Below are 13,291 nucleotides of genomic sequence, written 5' to 3'. Positions count from 1 at the left end.
AAATTTCTGCCCCATCTTTTGGAGAAACCATTTTCCTCTTCTAAAGATCTCCTTCCCCTGCCCCAGTTCTGGTAAAGGCCAGAGTGGCAGCAGCCAGCAGGGCCAGAAATGTGCACACTTACTGCCCTACAGATACCGAGGGAGGTGCTGCAGACCCCTAGGGTAGACAAGGCCCCCACGCTCCATCCCCCTCAGTACACACATCCCCCAGCCCTCTGGTAGTCTCACCACTGCCCTCCTCTTCTCTCCAAGTCAAAGCGCAGAGCCTAGCCAGGTCAGGAGAACCGATATGAGAAGCAAATTCACACCCATGTGTTCATGGCAACTAATACATTAATGGAGGTAGCCAGGCTGATCAGGGTTGTTGGCAAATGCTTTTAATGAGATTTTTTAACTTGGTGGGAAAACGGGACTCTCTATGCCTAGTCAAAGTGCCCTCATATGCTCCAATATCACATCATTTTAGACTTGAGTCCGTGGATTTTAATCATGGCTTTGGTAAAATCCCTAATGACACTTTCCTTGCTCACCTTGAGGGTTCTGAACGTGTAGGCCTGTGGTGGGTAAAAGTGCTGGGTTCTGGTCCAGCACTGCTCTTCCTTTGTGATGCTGAGCACCTCTGACCTCCTTACCATACAGTGAATACACACACACACATCTGTGACAGAGCTGGTGGGCCCAGAGGATCCATACGGTTTACGCTCTGAGAGGCCCTTCCTGGTGAACAGCCGCCTCTGATGATGCTGTCTCCAGTCCCTCTTCCCCCACTCCCAGCCTCCTAATGTAGGAAGCTTTGCTCAGGTTCATCCTTCACCCTTCTCTGTCTCCTTGGCCATCCTCCTAATTGCCCTGGTCGGCATCAGTGGTCACCTCCAGTGCCCCCACATTCTGTCATCCACTCCTACCTTTCTCTTAAGCTCCAGGCCCAAGTCCCACCTGCCTGTGAACTGGCTTTGTCCCTAGGAACTCCTCCCTCTGTTCCAAGCCCAGATGTCCCTTTCTGGAAATGCTGGGAGCCCTAGTCACTGAGAGGGGAGCATGGTACAGAACAGGCCACCACAGCCTTAAAATGCTGTAGGGCATCCGAGGAAAGCCTTGGCCAGATCCTTGCCCTAGGATTCTGCGGTCATTGATTAGCTGGCTGACCTTGGACAAGTCTTTTAGCCTCCCTAGGTATGCTTCCTCATCTGTAAAATGAAGACCAGGCAAGCTCAAGGATGCCTTCCAGCTCACAAAGGAGCTCGGCTCCTGTAACCTCTCTGTGTGTCCACCTACAGAATGAGAACAGCAAGAACAGAAAGGGGGCATGAGCATCCTTGAGTCTTGAATTCAGCAAACATGGTAAACAGGTGCCAGAGATGTCCAAAACGCCATCTCTCCCACTTTCTCCTCTCTACCTGAATGCAGAACAGATGCCCCTGAGGAGCATGGCCACAGAGAGGCTGACAAGGGGAGGTAAACGGGACTTTCCACAGCTTCCAGAAGGGAAGGTGCTATTTGGGAGGAAAACAATGTCAGAACCAATCCACATGCCTTTCTCCGGGGTCCAAGAGATAGACAGTATCCACACCCACACCACCTAAGAGCCTGCAAAAGCTGGACAACCCCATCTCCAACGGTCCCTGCCTTTTGGAGGAGGGAGTGGGCTTAGGAATTAAAAAGAGGGGCAGGCCCCCACTGATTACACCAAACACAGCACAGCGACTGCTGCCCATTAGAACATTTATTTCTCAGAGAGAAAATAAGTTTCAGACAGTCATATTATAGTAGGTAAAATTAACTTTTGTATTCTTTACAAGCATAGATTTTTCTGTTTATTACCTCTTATACCATCTGTTATAAACAATTCTAGAAAGCAAATAAAGTCACTTTCTACAATAAATAGAGCATCATGTGCTTCACAGCAGACGCGACAGAGACACACAGGCCCCATGCCACAGCAGGATCTGAGCCATTTCCCGTTCTAAAAGAGCATTTTTAAAAATGAGACCCAGAGAGACTGAAAGATTCAGAGACTGAAAAAATAGAGAGGGAGAAAGTGTCAGGGAAGAAAGGGCTAGGCAGACATAGAAATAGAGAGAGAGGATGAAAGCCCCAAGATCTTTAAAACACAGGTTTAGACACAGGTCACGAAGTCCACAGCTGACCAACTACCTGGGGAGGGGGAAACATCGGCTCCTTTAAATAAACGACACTGTGTGCATTCAAAGTACTCGGCCACACAATGGAGGACTCCAATAATGGAAACTATAGGCCTGAATAATTTAGAACAGTATTTTACAATTATATACACCATGTCCTTCCCTAGCCATATGCTGTATTGTATTTTTATTATTGTACAAAATCCAAAACCCCATCCTTTATGTTACAGATAATTTTGTTGGATTCCTTTTTAAACTCTGGCTCGTGTCCCAAAGGTATAAGAAGTTGTGGTGGTTGGTTGGTTGTATTTTTTTAAAAAGTCGAGTGCGTAAAAATGGCAGTGATCTCCCCAGTGACTTCATTTTATCCAAAACTCCCCTATGAAAACATTTAAAACAATTAAAAAAAAAGGTCAGGTTAAAAATCAACATGGCGATCAGTGGCCTGCAACCTGGCCCTGCGACTTTGGTGCTTAAGAGGTGAAAAGAAACATCCAGAGAACAGACATCGAAGCCTCTGAAAGTTGTGTTGGTTTGTTAGTCAGCATTCCCCATTCACAGTTGTTCTTTTTTTTTTTCCTTCCATTTTTGAGACGGTGACGGTAGGGAGAGGGGTGAAGGGAGAGGGAAGGGGACGGATGGTTTGAAATAAAAGCGTGGCACTCCCCGGAGTTTGGAGGTGGGAGCAGCAGAGGCTGGGCAGGGCAGAGTGCAGGAAAGGATGATGCTGACTGAGGCACCATGCCAGCCACGGTGGTGGAGCGAGGCGTTAAGGATGCAGGTGCAAAAAAACAAAAGACCACGAGGAGAGGATGGGAGGGGCAGGGGCAGGCCCAGCTGAAGGGCACAGAGTGGTTCCACCCCAAACAGCCCTCACCATCCAGTGGACAGATGGACACTCCCACGAGCGACCTGGCCTGCAGACAGGGGCCTGCCCACCAAGCCTCAGCCCACCCCTCAGCAAGGCCAGGAGCAGGAGGAGGGGCCTCGCCTGCAGTCCGAGGGGCAAGTGCTCACAGCCCAGCCTCATAGCTGTGGGGCTGCAGCACATGTGAAGGTCATGGGTGGGTATGATGAGGGCCTGCCGGGGCGGGGGAGGGGGCACCCCAGGTGGTGTGCTGGCCTCTGTCCTGGGTCCTGAGGAGCCAGGTGAAAGCATCCACCTAGCATGGCAGCTGGCCACAGGGGGAATGAGACATTAAAGAAAAAGACCACTTTGGGATAGTTTCTGTCAGTTTGGCACAAGAGAAAGTAAGGAAAGGAACATGGGGAGGAACATGGGACAGAGGGAGAGAGAGACTGAGACAGGGAAGAGGAGTAAGAATGGGTGATGATCGGGGAGAGAAAGGGTGAGCTCGGTGAGGTTCCCCGCGGGACCCTAGCGTATCCACAGCACCTCTGGGATCAATGTCAGAGCCTCGCCCGCCCTGAGGTGGAGTTAGTTGGGAGTAGGGTGGAGGGGGCCAGGCAGCCCCTTGGGGAGAAGCCCAGGACCCTCTGCCCTCTGGGCCAGGTCCATCTCCTCAGCTGCGCCCAAGACCCACAGCTATTTCTACTTCTACCTGGTTCTTCAGTGGACTATCCCCTGAAGGACCTTGGGTGGGAGTTTTTGGCACACAGCAGGCCTGCCAGGAGAGCCATGCAGCTGGTCAAAGCGGGGGCCTGGCCCTTGGGGAGACACAGCCCCAGTCCCTGTCCTGCCACGAAAGGGAGAAGCTGCCAGCCACACATCTGGCTGGGAGAGGAAGAGGCTTCTCTGTGCCCCACAGGACAGAGGCAGGGCAGGCAGATGCAGGCCAGGCCCTGCCCTCACAGGTAGCTGGAGGTGACGAAGGAGTGGGGCCCCCGGACACGGCTCAGGTGGATCATTGCGCGGTCGTAGGCTACTTGCACAGACTTGCGGATGCTGGTCTTGCGGCCTTCCAGCATCTTGAGCTTGTCCACGGTGTCTTCCACCCCCAGGGGCAGGACTTTGTCCCTGGGAAGCCACTGCCTGAAATGGAACCACAGTAAGAGGCCTGGGCCATGGCAGATCCCACAAGGGGGCTCTCAGGACCCACCTGCCCAGGACCAGCAAGGCCAGGGGGAGGAGACAGGGCAGAGGGAAGCTGACTGGGACACCCTAGGCAGGAGGCCACCAAGAGCCTGGTGAGTCAGGGGACCAAGCAGCATGTGCAGGTGGCAAGCGCAGCATGGGACCTACTCTGCACCATGTCCTTCCCTGGGGCCCAGCACTCACTCGGCTTGGAGGGTTGCCGGGACCTAGGAGCAGCAAGAGGCCAGTCTGCCACTCTCTGGGACTGGCTGAGCCATCCTGGAGGGCTCTGGGTGTCGCCCTGCCCGGGGGGAAGCAGGAGCTACAACTAGAAAGCAGGGCTGGTGCCAGGAATTGATGAACTGATCTCTGGTCGGGCCCGCACCTCAGTGTTTGTGTGTGTTTAAAGCTTCCTAGGTCAATCTAAGGCACGGCTAAGTGTACAGCCTTTGGAGCCAGATGCTGGTTTGGACCGCAGTTCTGGCTGTGAGGTCTTGGCTTTCTGTGCATTTTCCTCATCTGCAAAATGGATTCTGAGGGAATTAATGTGGCTTTAAATGAGGATTAAATGAGATCATATATACAAAGCAATCTGCATGAGGACACAGAGTAAGCACTCGAAAATAGCTGCTATTATTATCATCATTTTCACTAGCTAGTTCTACCTCCGCATTCCACAGAACAGGGGTGAAAGTACTTTGATGCTTAGCACACTGGTGCTAAGGAGAACTTTAAGGTGTTGGTAAACCATGAGCAAGTGATGTCCTTGTAGTGGGCACTTCACTGAGTCACCCAGAAACCCCTTGGGACTGGGACACTCACTCCTGAAGCTACCAGGAATGCTGGCAGCTGGCAGGCTATCAGCTAAGTCCCTCTGGAAACTCCCTCCACCAAGGGAGCTGTCTGGTCCCTCCCTGGGGCAGGCTGGCATTCAGTGACTACTTAATGCGGGGGAACAAAGGCACAGCCCCAACTGCCGACACCTCTGAGGGGCCACCCAGATCCAGAGCTCCCTGTGAGATCAGCTGAGGCCTTTGCTTCAAGTGCATCACAGTTCATCCCCTTCCTCTGCCCAGTGCTGTGTCCCTCACCACCCACAGGTTTTGTTCAAGAGGTCTACCCGATTGTAGAGTGCTTCCAAGGAATCTGATCTGTGACACCCCTCAGTCACCACAACACGGCAAGTGCAGGCCGGCTGCTTGCAGACAGCGCCTCGCCCTTCACATGGTGGAGGCCCAGGGTGACCGAGTCCACAGCACCTGTGTGTACCTTTAGGGCACCTGAGCATTTGAACACCTCCCAGTCTGGGCCCCGCAGCCCACACCTGGTGCAGGTGCTCCCCTGGTGGCAGCACCCACTCACCAGGTGCGCTTGTTGTCAAAGAAGAGGACAAGGAAGAGCTTCTCTCCAGCCTCTGCCTGTCTCTGCTCTCCCAGCTTCAGCACATCCAGCGGGGGGACTGGGATGGGGACACCATTGTGCAGGAGGCCCTCCCGGGGCATCTTGGGATCGATGATCTGGAGGCAGGAAAGGAGAGGGGAACTCAGCTGGGGCGAGTGGGGTGGACAGGGCGTCCTATCCCAGGACTAACCGCTGAGCCACCCTACACCAAAGCTATGGAGGGCATTGGCCCTGCCGACAACCACGTAATGGAGGGGCTGACCTCCAGCATCCCAAGGCAGAAGTCTTGATTCTGTATCCCTAGTTCTTTGTCCTAATCCTCTGGCCCTGCCCAATCAGAGAGGGAGCTTGCTCCACAAATGGTCAGGCCCCAGAGCTGAAACAGACGTAGTGGGAAGCCAGCATGTGAAGTGTGTTAGAACTGAGTGGGGTACTGATGTCCAGGCCAGATAGGCAAACTCCTTCCTTCCTTTAGGGGAGAAGAGTGGAGGTCATTTTTTTACCTGTCAATTTCTCTTTGGACCCTTTATAATTCATTCCCAGCGCTCAGTGGCCCGCCAGGCACCATGGCTATGAAGACAGTTCATCAGCAGGAGGGCCTGTTCCTTCAGTTTTACCTTCCGGTCTGACTACAATTCTTCCTGGTCTATGGACCAGATATGCCTGTGACATCTCCATGGTAAATCAAGGGGCTCCACTTGCCACCAAGATCAGAGAGAAGGCTCAGTGTGCACACAGAAGACTGAGGGCAGAGGGTCGCTGGAGAGGGGGAATGGTGTGGTTGGAAAACAAGAGCCACTGGACGATTAATCCTCGAGGCTGCAAGCTCACAAGGGCAGGTGCTCAGCAAAATACCTAGCAGCCCCAACACAGCAATAATTCTCCAGCTCTATGGAGCTCTTTGAAAGTTACCAAAGCCCCTGATTATTCACACATGATCATCTTATGTCACCCTCTTGCTGATGCTGTAAGTTTGCAGTGTAGGGATTAGCTGACAGAGGAAGACGCCAGGCACGGAAAGAGGATGTAGCACGTTGAAGCTAGGGCTGGGACTAAAACCAGCTGCCTGGATAAGGCTCGGGCCTCTGCTGCCTCCTACACAGCCTGCTTCTAGAGCAGCTGGCTGATGATCTCTGTGCGCTAAGGCCCTAGAGACCTGGAAACTTGCTGAGGAAGCAGCTTCCTCCAGAGACAGAGCAATCTTTAATTCCTGTGCCCTTCCCCAGGGGGCCTCTTCTCACAATAAGCTGCTCTCATTATTTACCTTTGGGTGTCTGCCAGCTTCCCTATACTCCTTTCAAGATAAGCAGCTGAAAGCAGGTGCTCTGGTTAAGACTCTAAGGAAGAACCACCCTACCCTGACCCCCAGCTGTGTAATTTGATCAAAACTCTAGCCTGTCAGTCAGTCTGTCCTTCCTGGGAATGGAACTAAGGATGCCAGCAAGAACCACCATATGTACCCTCCTGGGATTCCTCAGTTATTGGAGCTATACTGATGTTTCCTCTTCATGAGGCCATCCTGGTCCTACCTTGGAGCTCAGGGTACTCAAAAAATCTCCCGAGGGCAAAAGCAAGGTGTGTAAGTCTGTCATTTGAGGAGAGTTCTCCCTTTTTAAGATAGCAGCAATTCTGTCCCAAGATAGTAATGGTCCATTCATTCAATGGAATGTTACGCAGATATGAAATAACATGAAAATAAAGCTTGTGATACAATTCAATACATAATGAACGTGTACATACACTATTATTACTAACGAAAAAATAGAAGAGATGACACAGAATGTTTACAGTAGACACGTTAGGATGGTGGGGGTTGCATTACTAATTTTTTCTCTATTTTTCCAAAAATTCTATCATTTGGATACATTTACAGTTAAAAAAAATAAAAGCAAAGCCAAAATGAAAACATTTTTTAAAAAGACAAGAGTTAAAAAAAAAAAAAAAAAGATTACAAACTGTATATTCACTATGGATATAAGCACATATTTAAGTATGCATAGGAAAGACTGGGAGAGCATATACTAAAATAAAAACACAGGTTGTGTTCAGGTGGTGGGGTTTTCAGGTGGTGGCTGAATTTCTTTAATACTGAAAAAACAACGTATGATTAAGAAGATAATTTAAAACAGAAACAAAAACGACTCACTCGAATTGTGAGGTTTTAAAAAAAAACCCAAACTTGCACAGCCTTAATCATTTCTTCAGTGAGCTAAGCTGCCTGGGGTCTCACCTGGGGCAGCCCCAGGCTCAACCTTTTCAGCTGCAGAGATTGCTGTGTGGGAGGGCGTCAGGCAGCCACTTGGGCTCCAATACTGTCTCCAGCAAGTTGCATAACCTTCTAGGCTATAGTTTCCTCAACTGTCCAAAGAGGATCAGAGTCCCTGCCCTCTTTATCTTAAAAGGTTGCCACTAGGATCAAAAGCATCAGAGATGTGAAGAAGCTAGAAGCCTAGAGCACTGTGTGCGTGCCAGAGGTATTGGAGTGGCTCTCAACTCTGGCTACAGATCACGTGGGAAGCTTTTTACACTCCTGCCTCCATCTGGCCCCAGACAGTCTAATTTGATAGTTCTGGGGTGGGACCTCGGCATCTGCATTATTAAAATTTCCCCAGGTCATTCTGATATTCTCCAAAGGTTTAGAATCCAGAGCCAGGTGGGCATTACCTCCCCAGTTCAGAAAGAGCCCTAAGAAATAACAATCAAGGTGGTAAAGATGTGGAAGAAATGGCCTTTCAGCTAACCCTGGTGGCATAGTGGTTAAGGGCTATGGCTGCTAACCAAAAGGTCAGCAGTTCGAATCCACCAGGTGCTCCTTGGAAACCCTATGGGGCAGTTCTGCTCTGTCCTATAGGGTCACTATGAGTCGGAATCAACTCGACGGCAATGGGTTTGGTGGCAGTGTAAACTAGAACTAATTTTCTGAAGGGCAACCTAGCAATTTGCATCAAAGCCGTAGTATACTGTGTGGACCTTCCCCAAGAAGGTACCCCTAGAAACTCACTGTAAAGAAATAATCATGGATGTGCACAAAGGTAGCGCTACAATGTTTATTGCTGGCTGTTTGTCACAGTGAAAAATTCAAAACAATCTAAACAACCAACTAGGGAATGATTTAATTATGGTACATGCATACAACCGAGGACAATGCAGTCATTAAGAGTGATGTTGACGAAGAATGTTTAATGGCATAAAACGCTCATGCTCATGGTATGCTGTTAAGTGAAACAGAGGTTAAAAACAGTATGGTCTCTCATATATGCATACTTATGCACTAAGAAAAGGCTGAATGGATGTACATAAGAAGTTCTTTCTGAATAAATGGGACTGTGGATGATTTTGAATTTAGTGGCTCAGAACTCAGGCTTTGACATCATACATTTTAAGCCCTGGGCTCAAATTCTAACTGCCACCTTTAGCTGGATGACCACAGGTAACGAATCCTTAGTTTTCTTCCCTATAAAATGGGAATAACTGTACCTTCCTCAGTATTTGAAGGACTTAGCATGACAGATGTTTAATAAAAGAGCTAAGCATTATTAGTACCTTCTTAAATTCTCTACAATGAGCACATATTACTTTTATGCATAAGCAAATAGATAAATGTTATTTAAACCCTAAGAACCCTAGTCTCTGTCCACATAATTTTAGCCCTATTTCAAGTGCCCCAAGCTGGGAGCCTTGCTGGTTTGACCCACCCAGGCTGGGGTAAAACCTCCCTCCCTTCTGTAGCTGAAGACACCCTGACCCCCACCACACTCTGCTGGCTTGATCCAATCAGATAAGCCCTGGAGGCAAGGCCGGGGCCAGAACCGCCCACGGGAGATAGGAGGGTGGTGTCTGGGGCAGACTCACCAAGGCAGGGTAGGAGGGGTAGCCTCGGCACTTGGCCCACACCAGCTCCAGGGGCTCCAGGTCTCCGCGGTCTTCAAAGGGCATCAGGAGGCTTCTGCCTGGGGGTGGGGGAGGGGAGGAGACAGTGCCCAAAGGGGACTTGGAATGGTGCCCAGAGGCCTGGCTATGGCCTCCATTATACTGGGGCAGCCCAGGAATGAGTCAGCAACATCCCCTCCACCCTTCCTCTCCCCTGCCCTTTCCTTAGGAGAGGTCCTTAGACTAGATCAGGGGTTGGAAACTTTTCCTGTAAAGGGCCAGATGTGAAATATTACAGGTTCTGTGGGCCACAGCATCTCTCAACTCTACTACTGTAGCAGAAAAGCAGCCACAGGCAATCCATAAATGAATTAGCATGGCTGTGTCCCAATAAAGCTTTATTTAGAGACACTGAAATTTGAATTTCATGTAATTTTCACATTATGAAATATTATTCTTCTTTTGAATTTTTTTTCCCAATCACATCTAAGCGTAAAAACCATTCTTAGCTATGGGCTGTACAGAAACAGGTAGTGGGCTATAGTCTGTGGACCTCTGGACTAGAACCCTAGGATGGTGTTCTCTGGAAAAACATAACTGCTTCATCACCAAGGCCCCAGGGGGAAGGATCAAGACCCAGCTTGGGCAAAACCACTTATTGCTCTCTGGGCCTCTCTAAGTGGGGAGTCCTCACTATGGAGGCTTCCTGAACAAAGATGCCTGGGAAGGACATCCCAGCAAAAGCACTGGCTAAATGAGTTCTCTTCTGAAAGGGCCACACCTGGTCATCCAGGTTACCTGGCTGCACAGTGCTCAGCAGAGCCCAGCAGGTTTAGGTCTGCAGGTCCTTCACGTGCCTGCTTTTGTCAGAACCTCAGGTTTGGTGTCCAGCCTGTGGCAGGCACCACATCTCTTCAGCTGGCTTTGTTCTGTACCTACTGCACTAGCATGCGTGAAGGGTGCTTCCCCAATGCTTCTGAACAGAGAGGAACCTCTCTGTCCCTGCCCAAGAAAGTGACCACACTCAGCCAAGGAAAAAGGCCCAAACTCCAGAGAGTGGAAACTGTTTCTAAGGAAACATTACTACCCTCATTTTAACTTTTAAAAAATGTACTGAAGCAATAATGAGGCATTCTTTTGTACCTACTGAGTCAACAGCAATAACAACAAACAGATAAAATCTAATATTGAAGAGGTACATGTGGGGAAGCTGGTGCAGTCATACACTGCTGATGAAATTGCAGACCAGTCCAATCCTTTCGGAATGTAATTTGGCGGTATGTACCAAGAGCCATAAAAAAAAAGTATGAACCATCTGCTCTAGTAAATGCCTTCCCTGGGAATTTATTCTAAGAAAAATAACTTTAGAAACGAACGAAAGGATTTTGAACAAAAATATAGGTCACTACATTATGTTAAAAATTGGAAATAACTCAAATGTCTAACCACAGAAGAATGCTTAAGTAATTTATAATGCATTGATTAGAAAATATACTGTTGTAATAAAACAAGAAATATAAAGACTGTGTCAATGTGAAAAAGGTGTTTAACACTGAAAAAGGCAAAAGTGCATGTGTTTTGCTGTTTAATGAGAAACTATTTTGTTCTGTAAACCTTCATGTAAAGTGAGAATAGCAGGACAACTGGAAGAACGTAACTGATGTCACTGAATTGTGCATGTAGAAATTTTTGAAATGGTGTATCTTTGGCTACGTATATTTTCACCAAAAAAAAAAGGTCGAGAAGGGAGAGGGTTGACATGTCGTGGGGTTGTTAACTAATGTCATAAAACAATATGTGTCAATATGTGTACTGACTGTTTAATGAGAAACTATTTGTTCTGTAAACCTTCACCTAAAGTACAATTTAAAAAAAAAAAAAAGAAAATGCATGTGTTTTGGATTAGCATTTTGTTAAAAATGTCCCTAAAATAACCAGAAGGCAACACAGCGAAACAAAGACAACTGTGTTAGGGTGATGGACTGTGAGAGGTCAATCTCCTTTTGAAATTTCCTTTGGCACCATTTTAATCATAAATATGTAAGTTTGTAAAATAAGAATAAAACGTCACCACCAGAAGCACAAGTATGTGCCAATCTGCTCCTGGTCTTGTGCTAGATGCTGTACAAATTCATCGAGACATGAGCCGTACCTTCTGGGAGCTGACAGTCACAGACAGTAATGAAACACAAGGCATGCATGCATTCATCAACACACACACACACGAGAAAGAAATTGATGCTAAGAGAAAATAAAGCCGTTGGGAAAAGGAAAGAGGGGAAGAGAAGCTCTGAAACCTGTGTGTTAGGCAGAAGCTTCAAAAACAGGGCATCCACAGAATGCATTTGCCTCCAAGAGAGCTGGACAGAGTGAGCTCACAGAAGACCAGCCCGTTCTGCACCTGCTCCACCTGAGCACCACCCAAGCCTTTCTTCTTGGCCCTTCCCTGCCCTCTATCCCCTTGGTCCAAGGAAATGAGACCCATGTATTTTACTGTTTGGACCAGCTGGTATAGAATGTCTTATGAGGAGAGAGCTGAAAGCACTGGATAACATGAAATTACAGGGTTATGTGTGAGATTCAGTGAAACAGGCCATCATGAGGGCAGATTGGCAATATCTATCAAAATTACAAATGCACACGTCTGTCAATACAGCAATTCCACTTCTATAGATATACTCCTCCTGTATAAAACATGATCTGTGTGGAAGGATGCTCACTGTAGTATTGATTGTGATAGCTAATAAGTGATAACAATCTAAACGTCCATCTTAGCAGCCTGGTTAAGTAAATTATGGCACATATACAATGGAACACTAGGCAGCCGATTAAAGCCTGAGTCAGAAGGACCTCCAAGATACATTATTAACTACCTGAATAAAAGGCTTGGTTTAGAGCCGCATGCACGTATTAGGCTTCTCTACTCTCTCACTTAGAAATACACACACATTTTGGCTTGTGTATATATGGATTACCTCTGGAAAATAACAAAAGAAACTGCAAAGAGTGGTTGTTGTTAGTGAAACTGCTAACAGGGAGGGGAGTGCTGCTTTTCATTCTATATCCTTTTGTACCTTTTTGGTTTCTGTTACCATGGGCATGTATGACCTAGTGAAATTTAAGATGAATTAAAAAAATATATATATGAATGACCTGCGAGGAAGGGCCACCTTCCTGCCAAGTGCCAGAGCGTTCAAAGGAGCTCAGGGACTGGCTGCCTCGTTCTGCGCCCCAACAGGACAGCAGCCTGCAGAGCTGGCTCCTCCAAAGTTCTGCCCCTATCCCCCAGCTCCATCTGAACCCTGATACCCACCTGAACTGTTGTAGTCAGAGTCTCCATTCACACCTTCCAGGAAGGGCACTCGAGACAGAGCTGGCTTTCCACGGCTACGTTTTGGGGGCATCAGACCACTGCATACAGAGCAAGGAGATAGGGGAGAAATGAGCAATCTTGATGAAAAACATACCCACTCCTCTTCTTCCATCTTTGACAGGAGTCAAATGCTGCAAACAGTCTGCAGGGAGGATGGTTTCTCACCTTCCCCTACTTTATCCACTGAACCTGGAAGGAGTCCCCCTGGCCCCCTGCCCAGGAACCCTGGACTTCATCCACAGAGGAAGGGCAACCCCAGTCACTTGTCAATCCTTCCAGAGCCTGAACAGCCTGGCCACAAGGAAGGGCCTTCTCACATCTGCCTGGAATTCTTTACTCCATGGTTCACATTACTTCTTCCTTAGAAACCAATTTATTTTTTAGGTACAAAAATCAGCCTTTTTTCCCAAAATTCCTACAACGGACATGTCTTACTTCCTTAATCAAAACAGACATTTTTATACCGAAAAA

General features: G+C 48.2%; 1 protein-coding gene across 1 annotated transcript in view; it reads right to left on the bottom strand.

The window, feature by feature from the left end:
* Positions 1–1,707: 1,707 nt before the first annotated feature.
* Positions 1,708–13,291, bottom strand: part of BRPF3 (bromodomain and PHD finger containing 3) — a 32,650-nt gene continuing 21,066 nt past the window's right edge. The window contains exons 9-12 of the mRNA XM_004379403.1: positions 12,761–12,858; positions 9,430–9,527; positions 5,539–5,693; positions 1,708–4,134 (exon numbers count right to left, since the gene is read on the bottom strand). Of these exons, the coding sequence (XP_004379460.1) occupies positions 3,951–4,134; positions 5,539–5,693; positions 9,430–9,527; positions 12,761–12,858 (535 nt within the window). The 3' untranslated portion in view covers positions 1,708–3,950. The remainder of the gene's footprint in view (positions 4,135–5,538; positions 5,694–9,429; positions 9,528–12,760; positions 12,859–13,291) is intronic.

This window comes from Trichechus manatus, unplaced genomic scaffold (assembly GCF_000243295.1).
Source record: "Trichechus manatus latirostris isolate Lorelei unplaced genomic scaffold, TriManLat1.0 scaffold00065, whole genome shotgun sequence".
Classification (NCBI taxonomy): Eukaryota; Metazoa; Chordata; class Mammalia; order Sirenia; family Trichechidae; genus Trichechus; species Trichechus manatus.
This window is presented reverse-complemented; position numbering and strand designations above follow the sequence as displayed.